Genomic DNA, 20,833 nt, shown 5'->3' on the forward strand with positions numbered 1-20,833 from the left:
TGTGCACCTGCCGCTCTCCACCTGCGATGCTCTCCCCCTCAGCTTCCTCTGGCTCACTCCCACTCACCCTCTTTTAGACTCAGCTTCTGCATGGCTTCTCTCCTCTCCCCCAGTGCCACCATCTAACCCGAGCCCCCCCTCCCACACCCTGTACCTCACCCATCGTACCGCTCACTCTCTTTGGTCATTTCATATTTGCCTGATTGTTTGGCTGTTCCCTGCCATTCAGTCTCAGAGTCTAGACAGGCCCTGGTGCATGGAAGGAAAGTTCTAGGTCAATGGCCACCGTCCCGAGAAGCGGCGAGCCCGCGAGGGCTACGTCCATGGAATGGCCCGGGGATTGGGCTGCACCCACCGGCGCCCCCCTCTGCTCCTCGTTCTCTTCTGTGCGGAAGGCTCTGATCCTGGACACTGCTCTCCACCTCACACGGGGACACCCCCTTGCGTCCCGGCTCCTCCGGGTGCAGCCCCAGGAACGGCTGGCCTCTCGGGGGAGCCGCAGCCCAGACGCAGTCCCACGGCTGCCCGCCCCCTCGGAAGCAAGCGCCTCTCCTCCCGAGCCCCCGCTCCCATCCGGCCTCTCCTCCGCTCCCCTAGCCCAGCTTCCAGCTCCTTGGCTGGACACTTGGGCCCTTCCCTACTATGGCCCCATGGCCCCCCTGGCGACGGCCTGTCGCTGAGGCTGACACCCCTCTCTCCCCCGCACCCTGCAGGGTTGTGTGCAGGCTACGCTGGCCGGCGAGGACGGGGCCTCAGAACCAAGCTGCCCGGGCTCCACCCCCGGGCAAGGCGCGTGACCCCCCATGCCTCGCTCCCCCATCCGTAAAAGGGGGACGGTGACAAAACCTGCCTTCCCGGGATCGTGGTGGGCAAACGGGGAAAGCCATTTGAAAGGAGCCACACGGCGCTGGGCCACGGCTGAGGTCCACAGACGCTCACCCCCTCCCCCGGCGTCGCTGCTGCCTTTCAGGGGGCGGCTAGAAGGTACCAGGTGTCCCCGTGAGTGGCGGGTAGCAGCGGGGCCTGCCTTCCGACCTCGGAAGGGATGGCGACATGAGCAGATACCAGCCACCAGGCACGTCAGCCAAAACAGAGCAGGAAAGCAGCCCCAGGACAGCCGGGCCCAGGCCAGCGCCACCCCGCAGTCCTAGATCGCGGCTCGCACCAGGGCGTCCCTCGCTGCTGACGCCGCGCAGGGTGAGCCGAGGAGGAAGCGCAGACGGAAGCAACCCCGGGGCCGGCCGGGGGGAGCCGCTGGCCGAAGGCGCCCTCCCCACACCGCCCCCCCAAGCCACACAGGCCCCCGGGAGTCGGGGTGGGGGGCCTCCTTCCCTCAGGGACACGGCTCGGAGGAGTTACAGGGCGGGACGGGGGTCCATCACGACTCATCGAGTGTGGCTTCTGACCTAACGAATCCTCAACTGCAAAGCAAACCGGTTCCCCGAATTCTGTTGCATTTTTGTAGCAGGAGATGGAGGGTACCCCAGGCTTCCGTGCTTCGAAATGAAGTAAAGACCCTTCTTTCTTGCTGCCCTTCAGGGCTTGTCCTTCATCCTTCCAGAATTTTCTCACTCCTAAGTGGTGCCTGCACTCTCCGCATTCACTTCCCGGTTGGTCTCGGCCGCCGCCTCCAGGCGGGCCACCCAGCTGGGCTGTCTCCTTACCAGCCTGCTCGCGGCCACGTGGAACCCAGCAGGGGTCAGGCTCCGACCACCAGCAGCTGGTGGGTTTGCAGGGAAGGGGTGGAAGGGGCAGACGGTGGCCACAGCCCACACACCCGGGGGTCACTCCGGCCCAGCCCCCGTCCTCACTCCAGTCCTCTCGGCCTGGGCCTGGCCCTCCCGCTCTGGCCTCTGGTTGCCGGCCCATCTGTGGCCAACTGCTCTGTGCCCTCATGCCCCATTTCCACGCTCCAGCCCCCCTACGCCCTCCCCCCACATCCCCATCCCCCTCCTGGACCCCCTGCAGAACTCCAGACCTTCAGGACGAGGGTCCCACAACTCCACAGGCCCCGGGCGAGCCCGGCTTCTCCCCTGATCTCGCCTGCGTCCACGGCCCCCACCTTATCTGGAACAGGAGCCCCGGGGCCTCCCCAGACGCCCCCACAGCCAGTTCTTGTCGTGCCCCTTCCCACTTGCCCCCGCATCTGCCCCCTGCCACCACCTGGGGGATGGCTCGTGGCTTCCACGTCTGCAGGATAAAAAAGACCCCCCACTGATGTGGCTGAAAATGGTAGTCTAGGTATGTAAATACCAACTGACAGAATGCTAGAGAAAAATCTAGGGACTGGATAGCACAGCAAACCAAGAGGTGGATGAGAATTGTGGTTGGCGGTACATATGCAAGAGTGTCCTTTGTGAGCTAGGGCAAATGCACATCGCTACTGCAGGGTGTTGGGAACGCATGGGAAAAATACAGCTGGAATGACCGAAGGACAGTGGTTAGCAGCAATAATATAATATTCTTGCATCTATGCCAAAGATGTCCTGTGTTGATAATGGGGCAGTATGGAAAATGTGAGCCCAGTGTACACTATGGACATGGTAACAATCAGATGATATTATCTGTAGCAAATGTTCCACCACAGTGCGGTGTGTTGATAGAGGGGTGTTGCTTGGGAATTCTGCACATGTGCATGATTGTTTTATAAGTTTACAACTTCTGTCATAAAAATATATTTAAAAAATAACAATAGGGTGGGTTGGGGGAAAAACACACCACATATAAAGGACTATGATTAGTAGTAAGATTTGACAATATTTTTTCATAATTTGTAACAAACATCTCACAACAATGCACGGTGTTGGTGGAGGGTTGATGGATGGGACCCTGAATGATGTTACGCATGTTTGCTTTGCAAGTTCACAACTTTCACTATACACTTAATTGTTTATGTATGTTCATATATAAATGACGTAAAGATAATAATAACAGGGAGGGTTGGGGGAAAATACTTTGGTTAGTAGTAATATTTACCAATGCTCCTTGATCACTAGTTAAAAAGGTTTAACAACAGTGTAAGGTGGTGGTGGTGGGGTGAGTTATGAGGGCCCTGTATGATGCTATATATGTTTGTTTTGTAAGTTCACAGCTATTACTAACACTTATTGCTTATGTATGTTTTTTGTGTGGGTGATATATTTCAATAAATTAAAAAAAAAAGACCCCCGCCCACTGAGCCAGGGCGCACAGTCCGGTGGGAGCACCCGCCGGGCCCTCGGTGGGGCTGGAAGCCGGGCAGGTGGGGCAGGGGGAGGAGTTTTAGGAGGTGTCTGTGAAGGTGGAGGGGGTCGTCCAGGGGTGAGGTCCCGGGGGGCCCCTCAGCTCTCTGCGCTGGCCTCGGGCAAGCGACGACTTGGCGGCCGCCCTCCGGGAGCTGCGCTAACTGGAGGTGCCAGGGCGCCCGCCTGGTCCACGCTCTTCTCTCTTCCCGGGAGACGTGGGCAGGGTTTGAGGCGAACGGCTAACAAAGCACCCATCGGGGGCTTCCGTCCCCGGGGCACCGCCACCTCCTCCGGGATGGGGTCTCCCAGCCACCACGGCCGGGTCCCGGGTGGGTTGGGTGCAGAGGGTTTGGGTGGTTTTATCTCCACTGTCCTCATTTTGGTTTTGGATGACAGATTTCTATTTTATCACACTCTAGGTCCCCTGAGCTCCTTGTTAGAAATAAGAGTGTAATCACGGAAGGCGCCCTGCTGGTGACGGTAAGAGCCCCTCTGGCGGCCTCGGGGACGCTTCCGGAACGCGTCTTACCGGCGATGTCACAGAGCTCCGCGTCAGAGGCGTTGGCCAAGGCCTCCTCCAGCTCCGGCTCCAGCGTCACACTTTCCAGCACAGGATCCACTGGCTTCTGCTTGGGGACCCAGACCTTTCCTGCAAACAGAGGGGGGCCCGTCACAGGCGTGCGGCATCAAATGTCCCCAAAACGCGAGAGTCGGGGTCTCCAGCAGAGCCCCCCTTCTCGCTGGGAAAGAGTAATTTTCAACTTGGTGAAAGCAGACTACTCCTTAGGGAACGCTTCGGGCTTGAATTTAATCCATGTGCAAGTAGGAACAACTGCAAAAGAAGCATTTAATAGAATGCCAGGGTCTGGGAGGCTCTCACCAGTGGTTCTGATATTAAAGAAAAACTGAGAAACATTTCTAAATAAGTAAAATGTACTTTGATTATTACAAGGACAGGGAGGAAAAAGACAGCCTCGTGGGACATCACACTTCAAGCAGCAGACTCATGACTGAATGAGCGCAGAGAGCCGTGTTCAAGGACCGTCACTGCAGAGCCCGCCAGCGGGGCTGCGGAAGAAATGAGGGTGCACCCACACACGGGGTGCCGGCAGGAATTATGAAGGACCCTGAGAACCTGTCGGAAGGGAGATGCCCGAGAAAAAAATGTTGGGTAGAAAAGCAAGTTACAAGATAGCACGGACAATTTAATTCCACATCGGAAAAATTCCGTCTCTACGTATTCTTGAAATGGGTGTTTGTTGAGTGCTTCCCGTGTGCGGGCAGCTGCCAGGGGCTGAGTGGACAGCGGGGAACAAGCCCGTCACAGAGCTGACGATCCGGTGAAAAGGAGATGTTAACTGAGCGCTTCGAGATACCAGGCGCCATTAAGCGTAATGGAGGAAATCAAAGCAGGGCAGGGGTGGGTGAGGCAGACCATGCAAATTTTGGGCAGGAAGAGCCTCTCTGAGGTGCTGGCCTATGAGCCGGGACCTGGCGGAAGTGAGCCAGGTGGTTACCTGCGGAAGAGCCCTGCAGGTAGCTGGAGCGTGAGTGCAAAGGCCCTGAGGCCACAAGGTGCCGTTCCAGGAGGCTGGTGTGGTTCTGGCGGGCCTGGGGCAGGGGGATCCAGCAGGAAACGAGGTCAGAGAGAACACGGGGCAGACCGCAGAGGGCCCCAGAAGCCCTGGGATGACTTAGATTTCACTCTGGGATGGGAGGGTCCCAGCAGGGGGGCGACATGCGGTGGTGGATTTAAGAAGGCTCGCTCTTGCAGTGGGAGAGATGAGGGTGACGTGGACCTGGGTGACGGCAGGGGAGGTCGGGAGGGGGCAGGAAGTAGAGAAACATCCAGAAGCATGTTCACTAAAACGGGATTGGGCTTATCTCTCAATGGAGGGAATTCCGCTGAATTCCTCTGTTTGCTGTTTAAATTGTTTATAGCAAAGACTAATTATCACACAAGGAAGTCGTTTGGGGAAAATATATCATAACTTCTACCTTAATATCAGAATCCAGGATCCAGAAAAGGTAAAAACATATAAGGAAAATTAAATGCCTAATAATAAGATCTATCAAGAAAATGACAATGCAATGACAAAGATGAACATTTAATAAATATTTAAGACCTGTGCTTTATTATGTCCCTAAAGCAGGTACCTCCAGTGAGAGTGGTGATTCTAAGACACTAGCAGAGGGGACCTGGACTTCTTCCCTTCCCCCATCTTACTGGTTGGAATGTGGATGTGATGACTGGAGCTTCAGCAGCTAGATGGGCCATGAGGACAAGAACATATTCCTGGGGTAGAAGAAAAAAAAAAAAACGTGGAAGGCCTCGATTTCTCACGCTGCGGAAGCTGTCCTACCAGCTCTGGAATACCTAACCCTGCAGCTTTCCCAAGTGAAAGAAGATGAAACTTCCATCTTGAATCAACCCGTGTTTCATTTTCCCCAGCACATGTTGTCAAATCTAATTCTAACGAGAAGGTCCTCCACGGGGCTTTATTCTGACCCCTCCGCCTTCGCCGGGGATGAGAAACCCTCTCACTCCAAGCTCCCCAGGACCTTGCACGAGGTCGCAGCTCTTTCCGCGTGCTGCTGGGTCTTGGGGTGACCGAGTGCCAGCCGAAGCTCCGTGCGTAGTGCTCAGGAAGGGAGGGATGGAACGAGGCTGCTAAGAGCATTGTCATCACTCCCGTTTTAGGGAGGAGGAAGTGGAGGCACAGCATGTTTCAAAGTTCATGTGCGCTCACACAGCTGGTAAGTGGAAGGCCAGGAGAGGAACCGGATAGACGGAGCCGCGGCTGCGCTCCCAAACGCCGTGCCGTGTAAAGGGAAGGAGAGCCGGCCCTGGAGCCGGGCAGCGGGACCTGCGCGCAGGCAGAGGGAGGGTGTGCGAAGGGCCTGCGGTGGGAAAGAGCTCAGCGGGTTTGAGAGCCAGAAGGCGGCCTGGGGGCAGCAGGGCAGGGAGCAAGGGTGAGCAGGATGCAGGGGACGCAGCAGGACGCCGAGCGCCGCGCTAAGTCCCGAAGGGCAGACTGTCAGGGAGGGCTTCTCCGCCCCCTGGGGCCTCCTAGGTGGCCTTCGGTTGGGGCAGAGTCTTGGAGGGACAGAAGGAAGAGATGCTGCAGGCACCAGAGAGAGAGGAACTTAGGGGAAGAGCAGGGGTAGCTGGGGGAGAGCTGGTTGAGGCGCCCCTCGTCCCTGATTGCAGGAGAAAGTCTTGGCTCAGGTCAGGTGTCCTGATATTGCTGTTAAGAGCCCCCTCTTTCACTCTCCAAAGGGCCCAGGCTTGCAAGACAAATAACCAGGGACACCCTAGTTAAGGGACTCTGGGGGGACGCTTGGCTCGCGGACGCCTTTGGAGCGGGGTGGGTGGTTCTGGCCAGGTGGAGATGAGCCGGGAGCCCGGGGGCCCGGCACGAGGTTGGCACCCCGTGAAGGAATGGGGAGCGACAAGGTGGTAAAAGCGACAGTGTCCAATACCTCGTTTCTCCCCCGTGTAGGGGACCAGGTCCTCTCGGTCCTTAAACTCCTTGGCTTGCTTTTCCAAGTGGTCCAGGAGCTCCTCCCTCTTAAAAGGGCCCGTGGGCGCCTTGGTGGTCTGGTCCTTCTGCCTCAGGCCTGCGGGCAGCAATGCATTCTACAGTGGAGGCGGTGGGGTGGGGAGGGGAGAGGGGAAGGAGAGAGAGAGGGAGGGAGGGAGGTCAGCAGCAGAACACGTGCATTTCCCTGGAAACTCACCATGGACCAACAGGGACAATCCAAGGCCCTCTTTTCTACAGGTAAAGAATCTGAAACCCAGACAGGGCAGGGACTTGCCCAAGGTCGCACAGCAGAAGAGGGCAGAGCGAGGCTGGGCCTCGGGTCTCCCCGTCTCTGGCCTTTCCCTGCCCTCTGGTTTGAAGGCGAGGGGCTGAGTTGGTGCCGCGAGCGGAGGGGAGCTCACTGGGCATGGGTGGAACGGCAGATACGACGCAGCAGGGGTGCCGGGAGCTGTTTACAGCAGCGCGTGCAGCGGCAGGAGGGGCAGAAGGCAAGGGGGTGTGAGTTAGGGCCGTGGAGGCAGACCCAGGCAGGGAGGGGCAGAGCCGAAATCCCGGCAGGCGGAGGGGGCGGCAGGGCTGGCTCCACCCCGGAGCCCTGGGCCGGCCCTGCACGGGGGGCCGGGGGCTGGCGACCCTCCCGGGCTCAGCTCCTGGGTGCTGCTTGCCAAACATCCTGAAGGTAACCCCGGAGGAGGGTCTGCCCAGGACGACGGCACCAGCCAATCCTTGCGCCGTCTTCTGCAAACAAGGGCCGGCTTCTAGGTGCCGGCTTCCCGCGGCAAAGGCGACTCCTGATTAGGGTGCATTTGAATCACGTGGGCCCCACTTCCGCGCAGCACCCTCCCCCCCCCCCCCCCCCCCCCCCCGGAGTCACAGCAGTTTGCAGCCGCAGGTCGTTTCAAGCTTACCGCTTAGGGCGCACGCAGCCTCGACCTCCAGGCCCAGAAGGCAAGGACCTGCCCCAGGAGTTTCAGGGACAGACCCGAGCGAAACCCAGGGTCCTGCTTCAGATTCGGGGGTGGGGCGGGGTGGGGCGCCGCTGCCCACTCCACCCTTCAGTGAGGTCGTGGAGGATGCCGGGAGGGTGAGTATTGGCAGAGCTTCTTGCCGCTGCCCCAGAGAGCCCTTCCTTTGCACCATCAAAAATGCACAACCTCGGGCACTCAACGCAATCCAAACCCTTCGCGAAAAGCCCCTCGAGAGGGGAGGGGCCGGCGATGAGGAGCCGCCACCCGGGGCCACCGTCTAACTGCAGTATACTTTTATTTTTACAAGATTCTCCCCACCGGGATCGGTGGCTGCAGGACCGGGAGGCCGGGCTGTGACCCCCGGCCCTGGGAAGATCAGGGGCCCCAGCCCAGAGCGCGGAACACTCTAGGGCCTGGGGGAGCCGGCCTGGAATCTGTTACCCATTCGGGATTTGGAGTGGTTGGGAGAGGCCGACCTTGGCCGACCTCGGGGTGTGCGCCAGGGACGCGCAGCCAGCCTGGGTCCCCGAGCAGCCGCTCTGGGATGCTTTCCGCAGGGATGCGCAGGCCGCTCCAGCGAGCAGGTGGGATTCGCACCTGGCTCCAAGGCCAGGTGGGATTCGCAGTGGCCAGCTGTGACCGAGCTCACCGCTGGGCCAGGGAGCAGGAGGACACCCTCACAGCCCTGCAGCCGTCCTCGTGCCATCACCCGGGATGGAGAGGCCAGGCCCTGTGATGGCCTCACCTGGACGGCGGCCCCTGGCCCTGACACCAGCTCTGCGACCTTGGGCAAGGGGCCTGACCTCAGCGCGCCTCGCCTGCAGCTGTCAACTGCGAAGGACAGTGGCGCCCTCGTAGAGTGGCTGGGGAAGTGAAGTTGGAAAAGCAGGAAAAGTGCTTATGGCGCTCAACAGCGATGACACCTTACTGCGGTGATCAGATAAAATATATTTAACGGGACGCTGCTTGTCCAGATGTGGAGGTTTGACAGGGGATGCATTATCCACATAGACCTTACAGTCAGAAACCCAAACGTGCAGATATCAAATGAATAAGCCCCGACAGCAAGTGTGCGCGTGTTTTCTCATTGATCCCCCAGAGCCGGGCCTGATAGCTGGGAATCAGCGAGCGGGGTTTTGATGGCAGGGAAATGCAGGCACGTTCTGGGCCCCAAAAGGCCTGGCGCTGCGATGGGAGAAATCCCCAGGGCAAGAGACTTGCAAACTCGCCCTCCGGTTGGCTCGCGGGTTTGGTTAAAGCACATTTCTCAGCCTCGGCACTGTGGACAAATCAAGGTCATTCTTTGAAGTCGGTGTCCGGCGCCTTGCAGGACAGGCGGAAGCACCGTGGCCTCTGCCTGCCAGACGCCAGCAGCTGGCCCCGGCTGTGACAACCAAAATGGCCCCAAATGAGAACTGCCACATGAAAGTAAAGCCCATATAACTATAACAGAATAAAGATGTTTTGAATGTATTTCAAAAAATTACTTATAACATGTTAGAATATGGTTTTATTTAAAACATTACTATTTTTTTTAGGAGGTACCAGAGATTGAACCCAGGACCTCGTACATGGGAATCAAGTGCTCAACCACTGAGCTACACCTGTTCCTAAAACCTTATTGAAAGCAGTTGCTTTTTTTTTTTAAGGCGGTACCGAGGATTGAACCTGGGACTTCGTATATGGGAGGCAGGCACTCAACCACTGAGCTATACTCATTCCCCATTATATATACACACACACACACACACACACACACACACACACACACGTACTTTTTAATGGTGCCAGTGTCAGGGAATGAGCCCAGAACCTCGTGTGGGAAGCCAGGGCCCAACCACTGAGCCACATCGGCTCTCCTGAGTTGGCTTTTTCATTTGTTTGCTTGTTGTTTGATTTTTTGTTTTTAGGAGGCACTGGGAATCAAACCCAGGACCTCCATGTGGGAAGTAAGCACTCAACTGCTTGAGTCACATCTGCTCCCAAGAAAGAAATTTTTAAAAAACAAAAATGTCAAAAGCTTTTCCTAACAATTTTAGCTTATCAAATTTTTAAAGTAAATATTGAGAATATCAGCCTCATTAGGAGTGAAATCTTATTTTCTTTCCACGAAATAGAATGTTTAATAAAACATCACATGGTTTTCAATTAAAAGCAAAGACAATTACCTACTTAAAAAAACTCTGGGTTATTTATTTTAATTGGTTTTCAAAAACAGCATATGACCTCACACCACATAGAAAATCAACTCGAAATGGATCTAGGACCTAAATGTAAGAGCTGAAACTATGAAACTCTTAGAAGGAAACAGGCATAAGTCTCTGCGACCTCAGAATAGGCTGTGTGTTTTCAGACAGGATCCCTGAAGCACAAGGAGCCAGAGAAAAATAGATAAATTGGACTTCCTCAAAATTAAAACCATTTGTTCTTCAAAGGACATGATCAAGAAAGTGAAAAGACAACCCACAGATTGAGAGAAAAAATTGCAAATCACAGTCAGTCTCACGATTAGGGTTCCCTATTTGTAAATTCACCTATTGGCTAAAAATGGTCCCGGCTTTCCTGGTCAGGCACAAATGTTTGCGGACTCTCCCGGATGCAAAGCAGAGAAGAAAAGCCCCAGCTGAGGTAGAATAAGGCTGGCTCGGTAGATGCCTCCTCACTGTACACGGAGACTTTAAAGAAAATAAATACTGGGGCGGGGGAGGGGGGGGGCAATTAAAAACAACAACTGAGGGAGTGCTGAGTTCCTAGCCAGAGGAGCTCTATCACAGTCCCTAAAGGAACAGCAACAGTCCCCCAAGTGCAATGGCAATGATCAAAAAAGAATGAAGGTCCAACAATGAACCCTTGACACTAATGGTTATGCTTGTGAGCCTGTACACCTGAAATAAGAACAAGGCCTAGAGCTGCAGGGTGCCTAAGATTTACCTCCTGAGAGCCTCCGTGTTGCTCAAATGTGGCCAGTCTCAAAGCCAAACTCAGCGTGTAAATGCATTGCCTTGCCCCCAGCGTGGGACATGACTCCCGGGGATGAGCCTCCCAGGCACCGAGGGATTACTACCAAGTACCAGCTGATGATGTAACTAGAAAATGACCTTGAATAAAAGGGTCAACTCGGACCAGCAGAATATCTCAGTCTATATATAATACCAGGAGTTAAAAATGCTTTTTGACCTGAATCAAGGTGGAAATGGAAAGGACAAATGAGTTTATATGGCTATGAGTCTCCAAAAAGAGCTGGCAGGTTGTCCTTATGCACACCTCAGCAGAGTCCCAGAGACAGATAAAGTAGATACAACCCCGGGTATTGGTTCTTCTGAGGGCTACAGAGACCCACAGGTTCTATGGTCATGGCAGATGGAGTTCAGTGCCATGTCAGTTGGCCCTTCTTTGGAGTTTGTGTTTCTGTGTTCAGATGTGATCTTTTTTCATGAGCCTCTCCTGTTACTTTCATCAGAACTGTAGTTGGTGCTGGAGTTTAATATATACCCAGGGGATCTGAATCTCTGGACTGACCATATGATAGCCAGGCCCTGAGCCTCAACAGACTTCAGCTCCTACACTCTGGCTTGTCAGACTTACCCCACTCAGCTAACATGGAGGTGAAGAAGGTCAACCACCATACCAGGGAGCCAAGAGTGCCTACAACTGAAAGCAGGAGGATTGCATCCAGCATCCATGTGGAATCTAAGCCCCCTCTTGATATAGATGTGGAGTGGACACAACCATTCCACGGTCCACAGGATGGAGGAATAGAATATGGATTGGAGTGGACTTACTGATAATCTTTTCATGAACTATTATGATTAGTAATAGAAGAAAATGTGGCCTTGGTGTAGAGAAAGTGGCCATGGTGGCTGCTGGGGGTAGGGAGTGGGAGGAAGAGATGAGATGTGGAGGTGTTTTCGGGACTTGGAGTTGTCCTGGGTGATGCTGCAGGGACAGTTACCGGACATTGTATGTCCTCCCATGGCCCACTGGATGGAACGTGGGAGAGTGTGGGCTATGGTGTGGACCACTGACCATGAGGTGCAGCGATGCTCAGAGATGTATTCACCAAATCCAGTGAATGTCTCATGATGATGGAGGAGATTGTTGCTATGGGGGGGAGGAGTGGGGTGAAGGGGGTGAGGGGTATATGGGGACCTAATATTTTTTGAATGTAATATTAAAAAAATAAAGACAAAAAGTAAAAAATTAAAAAATTTTAAAAATAAAAAAAAATAAAACAAATGGGCAAAGGAAAGGAGATACAAACGGTTCCTAAGCACATGAAGAGATGCTCAGCCTCCTTAATCGGTGGAGAAATCAGAACCTCGGGGAGCTACCCCTTTACACCCCCTTCATAGGACGGCTATGACCAAAAAGAAAATGTAAGTAGTAGAGGGATGTGGAGAAACCGGAGCTCTCCTTCATTGCTGGTGGGAATTCAAAGTGGCACAGCCGCTGTAGGAAATGGTTTGGTGGTGCTTCAAAAGGTTAATCAGAGTTACCCTTTGAGCCAGCGATTCTACTCCCAGGTGCAGTCAAGAGAAACGGAAACGCACATCCACGCAAAAACGCGTGCACAAATGTTCACAGCAGCACTTTTCACAGAGGCCAAAACGTGCAAACAACCCAAATGCCCATCGACTGACGAATGTGTGAATAAACTGTGGGCTCTCCATACAAAGGAATAGCATGTGGGCACTTTTATGAACAAAGTACTGACACATGCGACAACGTGGGGGAACCTGCCGAGTGACAGAGGCCAGCCACCAAAAGCCACGTATGGTACGGTTCTATTCGTACGAACTGTCCAGAATAGGCAAATCCACTGAGACAGGAAGTGGACTGGTGGCAAAAGGGGGTGACAGTTAACGGGCTTGGATTCTTCTTGGTGGGAGGCAAATATTCCAAAGTCGACGCCGGTGATGGCTGCACCATTCAGTGAATAAACGACAAACCCCTGCGCTGCACACTCGGGGTGAACTCTGCGGTACACGAGTTACGTCTCGTAAAGATGCTATCCAGGGGGAAAGAGAGCAGTGCAGACGCAGGAGCTGAATGGCCTTGCGCTGTCGAGGACAGAGGCCTCTTCGTGGGCACGGGCCGTGGCCGACAAGGAGGGGCGAGAGGGGCCCGGGCTCAGGGGGCGCCCGTGCTCGATGCCAGCGGGCGGCGCATGGCGGGTCGCCGAGGAGTAAGGAAACGCAGCAGCGGCTCTCTCACGACGACCAGCGCCGGGCCTACGCGCCGGGGACGGAGGACGGGCGCCACGGCCGTTTGGTGGAGGTGAGGGAGGGGGGGCACATGCCAATCCCTCTTCTCCCTTTCCTTCAGCGACATCCGCTGCGGGCTGTGGTGCTCCCAGCAGTGTGCCCGGGGAACGGGAGGTGCGGGGTGCGGGGCGGGGGAGGGTCAAATTAGAGGAAAGTTCCCATTGCAAGTGCAGAGAAACGTGATTTTTGTACCTTCCACGTTTATCCAGTAAACACAGGGGCATCAGGACCCCAAGGGGTGTGCGCTTTCCTGAAGGGCAAAGGACACTCCGTATGTAGGCGGCACATCACCTGCACGGGCTAACTGGGATCACGTAGCCTTGGGGAACTGAAGGCCCACGTGCCCCGTCTCGAAACGTGCAGAGGTAAAAAGACAAAAAAAAAACCAAACAACTAAATTGTGTTAAATTAAAATAATATGGGGAAGTGGACTTGGCCCAGTGGTTAGGGCGTCCGTCTACCACATGGGAGGTCCACGGTTCAAACCCCGGGCCTCCTTGACCCGTGTGGAGCTGGCCCACGCGCAGTGCTGATGCGCGCAAGGAGTGCCCTGCCACGCAAGGGTGTCCCCCGCATAGGGGAGCCCCACGCGCAAGGAGTGCGCCCCATAAGGAGAGTCGCCCAGCACGAAAGAAAGTGCAGCCTGCCCAGGAATGGTGCCACACACACGGAGAGCTGATGCAGCAAGATGACACAGCAAAAAGAAACACAGATTCCCGTGCCGCTGACAACAGAAGCTGGCAAAGAAGACAATGCAGCAAATAGACACAGAGAACAGACAACCGGGGCAGAGGGGAGGGGAGAGAAATAAATAATAATAATAATATGGGGAAAGAGACGAGCTCAGAAAGGTGGGGGACTGGGACCCCAGCCTGGCCGCCTCCAGGCCCGTGTGCTGCAGCGCCGAGCGGCCGTCTGCCAGGGAAGGACCCGAGAATCGCTTCTTGAGGACAAGGCGGTGGTCCCAGGGGACAAGCCCTCTGAAGGGGATGAAACCTCACCATGCGGTGTGTGTTGTCTACACAGGAAGCAGAAATAAACAAATTACAAAAAAGACGTATCTCAGGTGTCACCTCCTCCAGGGAGTCCCCCTTGAATCCCTGGGCTAAAGCCAATGCTTCTCCCCTGAGCTTCTGGAGCCCCCCACACTCTCCTGGAAGCAGGGAAAGTCTGTATTTAATAAGTCTTCCCACCACCACCAATACTACCTCTAGCACTCCCCCCCCCCCCAAAAAAAAAGGATGGAGCACAAAATTCCTTGGCAAATGCTTTCTCTATAGTCAGCTCAAAAGGAAGCGTCCGCCTGGGCCACCAGAAGAGCCCTCCGTCCTGCATTCAGGACAAGCACATGTCAAACACAGGCCCTGACCCCAAAGCCAGCCTGGCCATGGGGTAGGAGGAACTTTGGGAAAGGCCTCTGTTCCTTAGAACCCTGAGCAAATCTTCCTTCGTGACTTTACTCAAAATAAGAGACTTACTCGCTTGAGCAGGGAAATGATAAACGCCTGATCTTATCGTCTCCCAACAGGAGAGTTAGTGCTGGTTTTAGGAAGGAGGAATTTCTAGCCGCTTTCAGACCTAGGCTAAAATGATAGCTGGTGAGTATTTAGGAGTGGTGGAGACTTCAGCACGCTGGGGATTCCATACCCCACACCACTCCGCTGGAACCGTTGCCAGGCGGGTGTGTAGGCAGTGCCATTAGAGCTGCTAAACTGATGTGAAACCGTGATTTTTAAATATTGACAAGTCATTCAAACATTTCACAAATAATGCTCAAGCCAAATAAAACACGTCGCTTGCAAGCCAGGGCTCAGCCCGAGGGCTGCCGCTCCACCACATCGGATCCAAGGTTCCTGTTGTGAGTTGAAGTGTGTGTCCCTCCCCGGCCCCCTGCGGAAGGTATGTGCATGGCCTTGCCCCTGTCCCATGACTGTGCCCTTGTGTGCGAACAGGGTTGTTGCAGACACAATTGGTTCAATTAAGAGGAGGTCCTCCTTAATCCAAGGACAGGGGTCCCTGTTAGAAGGGAAGACGGGACCGACGGCAGGGAGGAGGCAGGTGAGGACAGGGGAGGCAGGGGGGAGCGCAGCATCCAGAAGCCCAAAAAAGCCCTGGAGGGCCAGAAGCACCAGCAGCTGGGAGAGGCCGGGGCGGCTCCCCCACGAGTCCCAGCGAGCGAGGCCCTGCCAGCACCTTGACTTTGGGTTCTATCTCCAGAGCTGGGAGAGAAGAAATTCTGTGCATGTCATCCAGTCTGTGCAATGGCCGCCCTAGGAAACAAAAATTCCTCGTAGAGAGACGTTGAGATATTCTTTCTTAAATTCACAAATGTTTATCGTGTGTCCTGCCCAGGGTTAGAGGAAGAAAGAGATATCTACACGAATTCACCATTTAGACTTTTCAATTAAAAGCACAGGGAAGCAGACTTGGCCCAGTGGATAGGGCGTCCGCCTACCACATGGGAGGTCCACGGTTCAAACCCCGGGCCTCTCTGACCCGCGTGAAGCTGGCCCACGCGCAGTGCTGATGCGCGCAAGGAGTGCCCTGCCACGCAGGGGTGTCCCCCGCATAGGGGAGCCCCACGCACAAGGAGTGCGCCCCGTAAGGAGAGCCTCCCAGCGCGAAAGAAAGTGCAGCCTGCCCAGGAATGGTGCTGCACACACGGAGAGCTGACACAACAAGATGACACAACAACAAAAACAACAAAGAAACACAGATTCCCGTGCCGCTGACAACAACAGGAGCGGACAAAGAAGAACATGCAGCAAATAGGAACAGAGAACAGACAACTGGGGGTGGGGGTAAGGGGAGAGAAATTAAAAAATAAATTTAAAAAGTACATTAAAAGTTGAACATTTTTGTGGAAACAATCACAGGGGCAAAAATTAGGCAACCTCTTCTTGTACTTCTCGACTCTTGGTTTTCAAAATGGTGTAAGATTAAAACTCGGGCATGCAGCTCGACAGGCTGGCGCCCCTGCCTCACTTCCACAGCCGCGCTCTGGATGCCAGGTGTCCAAAGGACAGCGGAAACTTCGACAGATCCTTAACTGCGCTGCACACAGGTGTGGGTAAGATTGAATCTCGAATGGCTGCACGAGTGCTGGCACTGCAGACGGCTCATGTGACGTGAGAGGAGATCCTGGCTGGGAGCAGGATGCCTTTGCTCAGATGTGCACACATAGGGCACACAGGCACATGCACATGACGCGACACACTCCTGCTCGGGCGTGCGTGCACAGAGGTGCACGCGTGCAGCACATGCCCATGAACACGTCCTGCACTGTGGCTCACGGACTTGCTGCAGCTCAGAACTGCAACGCCCTAAAGAGTCCTCCAGGCCAAGTCCTCCACTTTCAACGGGGTAAACTGAGGCACAGAAAACTCAAGTCACACAGCTGCTCAGCCCCAGCCGGGAGGCCCGTGTGTCGACAGGTGGCACCGTGTGTAGTCAGCAGCTAACGGGTGAGGGTGGCTGCCTCTGGACTGGTGGCTCATCGCACATAACACGCCCTTACCCTGATTCTCCACAGGGACAAAATGAGCAATTTCATCAAATTTCCCAAATAAATCTGCTGCATCCAAGAACAAGCTGATGCACAGGGTGTCCCCCAGTCTGGGTCCCTGCATACACCTCTCCGTACAGGGCAAGTCCTAGAGAACCACGAGGTGCAAGCCGCTCACTGGGTATGGGGGAAACTGAGGGCCAGGGGGGAGGGCGCTGGCCTGAGGCCACCCGCTGGACTCGGCGCCCAGGACTCTTATTACCAAGCCATGGAAAACTGTCACCCCCCCCGGCGGCCGTCCTCTAGGAACAGATCCAGGAACGCGGATGGCAGGGGCCGGAAGCAGGCTCTGTCTCCAGGTGTCGGGAAGCCAGCTCTCACCTCCCTATCAAAGTAGCCTCTGTTGACAGATGGGGAAACTGAGGCTCAGAGGTGTTCAGAGTGCAATGAGGAGGCTCAACCTCTCAAAACTCCCACTGACTTCTCTCCTCCCCTCTTATTTCAAACAACTGACCCTAGCAGGCCCCGGGCCCCTCCTCCCCTGCCCCTCTCTTCTGCCACGTCAGGTCAGGCCAAAACACTTTACACAGGCTTGTCCTCCAAAGACCGTTTACAAGGTATTTGATTGAAACGTTTCAGTTTTCTTTTCCGGTCATCTGTGTCTGTTTCCCCTTCTGATAAAAAGGAAGCTCTCTGTCTCATCCCGCAGGGCCCCTCCCAGTAGTGTGCGTCTTGCCTTTAGCTTGCAGACCCCACTGCAGGCTGCGGAGCTGGGAGATGTGCTTACAGTGGAGCTTCAGCAGCCTTTCTGTCACACAGGGGAGGACTTAACTGAGAGTGAGGAAGGGCGCACAGGAGTGACCACACTCACGCCCCGGGCACAGAATCTTGGCTTCAGGTACCACCAAGGGCCCCCTCTCCAGCAGTGCCCCCACCCCCTGAAGCTCGCTCCAGCCTCTTCCTCCCTTCTCTTTCTTTCTCAGCAGAGACGTCCAGACTTTTCACTGGGTCCCCTGACCTCACTGCAGGCACCCTGCCACAGTCCACTCTTTGTGGCGTAACTGCTTTCGTCCCAGGCACCCCATGGTCCGTGCCCAGTAACCGTGGGTGGTGGGACCGGGCAGTCACCATGGCCCACCCCGTCTCCCTCTGGCGCTTGCAGCACAAGGGGAGGCCCGACCTCCCCCTGGCCTCCTCCTGCCTCCCTCACCCGACGGCTGGGCCGTGGCACCCTGAGACAAAGACCCTGCTTCCCAGAACTCAGAGCAGGGGAGGGTCGCAGGGCCCAGGTGAGCACCGCCCAGGCCCGGCCTTCCTGGAGGAGGCGGCTCCTGGGAGCCCGGGGGCACAGCCAAGGGCAGCGGGTGTTACAGGTGCAGCGTGGGTGGGGGTACGGCGGAACCAGGGCCTTGGCTCGCATGGGGAGGGCATCTGGGAAAGTCGGGGCTGCATGAGCAGCCAGGCAGGGTCCTTTGCCTCGGGTCCCTCCCCTCCGCTGGCGGCCCCCCACCAGCCAGGCCCGTCTGGCCGGCGCACGCATCTGCCGGAGCGGCTTCCCTGGTTGCCTCCTCCAGGCAGGCCCGAGGCTGCCTCCTCCTGACTGGCCGCCTCCGGGGCCTCCGGCCTGCTCCTGTCCCGTGGTCCAGCCCTGCGGGTGGCGCCACATCCCACGGCTCTGCCTGGGCCGGCTCTGCCTCCTCCGAGTCCCCTGTCCCCACCCCTCCTGCCCCTGGGCCCTCCCAGAACTGGCGAGTCTCCCAGCTCCCCTGGGCATCTTGCTTCCCTCTGCAGCGCTCAGCGTTCCCTGCCTGGAGCTGTGCCCTAGGTGCCACGAGAGTGCGGGTGGCATCGTCTGGACCACATGGAACGGACGCCCCAGCCGGGACAAGGGCGCAGGTCCCTGCAACCCTCAGATCAAACCACAGCCTCGGCCCCAAGTGCCGCCACCCAGCCGCTGGCCCCCGGCAGGTTTGGGGGAGGGGGACACCTGGCGAGGGGTGCCAGGGCAGGGGGGTGTCCAGGACGGGACAGGGGTCCCGCTGGTGGGTTGGGGGTGCCGAGCTAGAGAGTGGGGGCCTTGCGGTGCTTCCTTTGGCACCTGCACTTGGACGTCCACCCCTGCAGCACCGCTCACGCCCCCACGGGGCCTCGGCAGAGCAGGCCGTCGGCTGGACTCCAGGCCTGCCCCTTTCCTGCGAGCCCAGCGCACGGCCACGCAGGGGCAGGGGACACGCCCAGACTCCCGCGCAGCCACGCAGGCACGGGCGCTCCGGCCGATGACAAAGGGCGCGTCCGGGGGCAGTGTCTGCTCACTGTCCTGGGCAGGCAGCCGGCGCGTGGCTTTCCCCCTTTTCTCGGCCACGTGTTCCGATGCCTGGAATGTGGTCATCCCGGCGGCCAAATGCAGCGAGGAGGAGGAGGGCTGCAGCTCAGGGGCTGAGAGACAGGGTGGGCGGGCTGCACGCCGGGGGGTGTGGGGAGCAGAGCTGCGTGCCGGTCCCACGGGCCAACCCGAGGGGCGAGAAAGCCGCGGCTTAAGCCAGGTTATTTTGAGTCTCCGCGACTTGCAGCTGAACTACAGCCTGACAACTGGGGCTCTCACCCCAGTGCTGAGGTCAGGAGCAGGGTGGGGGTCGGGGGACCCTGGGGCTCTCTGGCTTTGGAGCCCCAGCTGTAAAATGAGGGTCTAAAGCCCCCGCTAGCTAGAAACCTCAGCACTGAGGTTTGAACTCCATATAGTTTATTGCCAGCTTTTTCACCAGGGGGCATAACCACTCAGTTCAACTCAGCAGACACCGTGCTGTGGAGAGCCCTGTCCACAGCTGCTGCAGCTGGCTGTATAGGTCGTGCACTGCACATCCAAGGGCATTCACTCTCTGGTTTCCTAGAGTTGTGCAGTGCACAACCTGCACAACTTTACTGGGAGACCCGATATCTGTCATCATAAGATGGGGCTCCAAGTTTCAAGAAGTTTCGATTCTAGGTGGGCAGATCGCATCTTCAGACTCAACAAATGTCTACTAAGTATCTATTATGTGCCCACCACTGGACTAAATGCTTCTCATATACCTAACCAAATTTACTACTAATTTACTAAACCCTCTCACATGGAGTAGAACCAGAATTGCAAACTCGGATGGCTCACAGTCCAATCAAATGCCAAAACTTGGTTTGTCTGATCTGCACATTTGAACAGCTGCCAATATTTCACCAGGGAGGTAGAACAAAAAATCCAGATGCCCAAGACTCCTTGACAAAAATTAGACAGTTTGGCAGTCCTAGGTCTGCGCTCTCACACTGGCAACAAGTGGCGGAGCTGAAGGGCAGGTGTCTTCAGACACACACAAGCTCTCCCATTTGCCACCGTCCCCGCCACTCCCTAGTGTCTGACCACAGGCCCAGCGTCGGTTCTCACTCACTGTCACCTGTGCGATGCCCTTCTTCCTGGCAGGTCCAGTGGAAGGGCCAAAGCTCTGATAGCCCCATCTCTTTCAAGAGTGAAAAGCAAAAGGTGGACCAAGATGGCCACGAGTTGCAAGAAACCCACTCTCTTCCTTCCCTCTTTTTTTTTTTCTCAAAGATTTATTTATTTTATTTATTGCTCTCCCCTTCCCCCTCCCCCCACCCCGGTTGTCTGTTCTCTGTGTCTATTTGCTGCATGGTCTTTGTCTGCTTCTGTTGTTGTCAGCAGCACGGGAATCTGTGTTTCTTTTTGTTGCGTCATCTTGCTGTGTCAGCTCTCCGTGTGGGTGGCGCCATTCTTGGGCAGGCTGCACTTTCTTTGGCGCTGGGTGGCTCTCCTTACGGGGCACACTCCTTGCGCGTGGGGCTCCCCTATGCGGGGGACACCCCTGCGTGGCAGGGCACTCCTTGCGCGCATCAGTACTGCGCATGGGCCAGCTCCACACGGGTCAAGGGGGCCTGGGATTTGAACTGCGGACCTCCCATGTGGTAGACAGACGACCTCACCACTGGGCCAAGTCCGCCGCCCTCTCTTCCTTCCCTCTTGACCTCACCTACCTGACGTGGGCAAGACGTCTTCAGTGGAGTGGGCGAGACAGGTGAGGCGGATTCTCTAGAGCGAGTCCTTTTAAAGGGTGATCTGAATCGACTCAGGCACATAGGTTTGGGGGGTGGGAACTGAGGTTTCCTCTGAACTCTCCTTTGGTTTAAAATGGCTCTGAAATACAAATGCTGACGTCACAAAGGTCCTTGCTGAGGGACAGGCGTGTGGCTGGGTCAGAGGAGGAGGCACCAGGAAGGCTTCCCACGGGATGGGAGGAGGGGAAAGCTCTGTCCTGAGAGTCAGGGGCTCCAGGCTCCAGAG

General features: G+C 56.1%; 1 protein-coding gene across 1 annotated transcript in view; it reads right to left on the bottom strand.

Annotated features, from left to right (window-relative positions):
- The window catches only part of TMOD1 (tropomodulin 1), a 72,742-nt gene that overhangs the window by 29,338 nt on the left and 22,571 nt on the right, over positions 1-20,833 (bottom strand). The window contains exons 3-4 of the mRNA XM_058302633.2: positions 6,708-6,864; positions 3,754-3,873 (exon numbers count right to left, since the gene is read on the bottom strand). Of these exons, the coding sequence (XP_058158616.1) occupies positions 3,754-3,873; positions 6,708-6,864 (277 nt within the window). The remainder of the gene's footprint in view (positions 1-3,753; positions 3,874-6,707; positions 6,865-20,833) is intronic.

The sequence above is a fragment of the Dasypus novemcinctus genome, chromosome 8 (assembly GCF_030445035.2).
Source record: "Dasypus novemcinctus isolate mDasNov1 chromosome 8, mDasNov1.1.hap2, whole genome shotgun sequence".
Classification (NCBI taxonomy): Eukaryota; Metazoa; Chordata; class Mammalia; order Cingulata; family Dasypodidae; genus Dasypus; species Dasypus novemcinctus.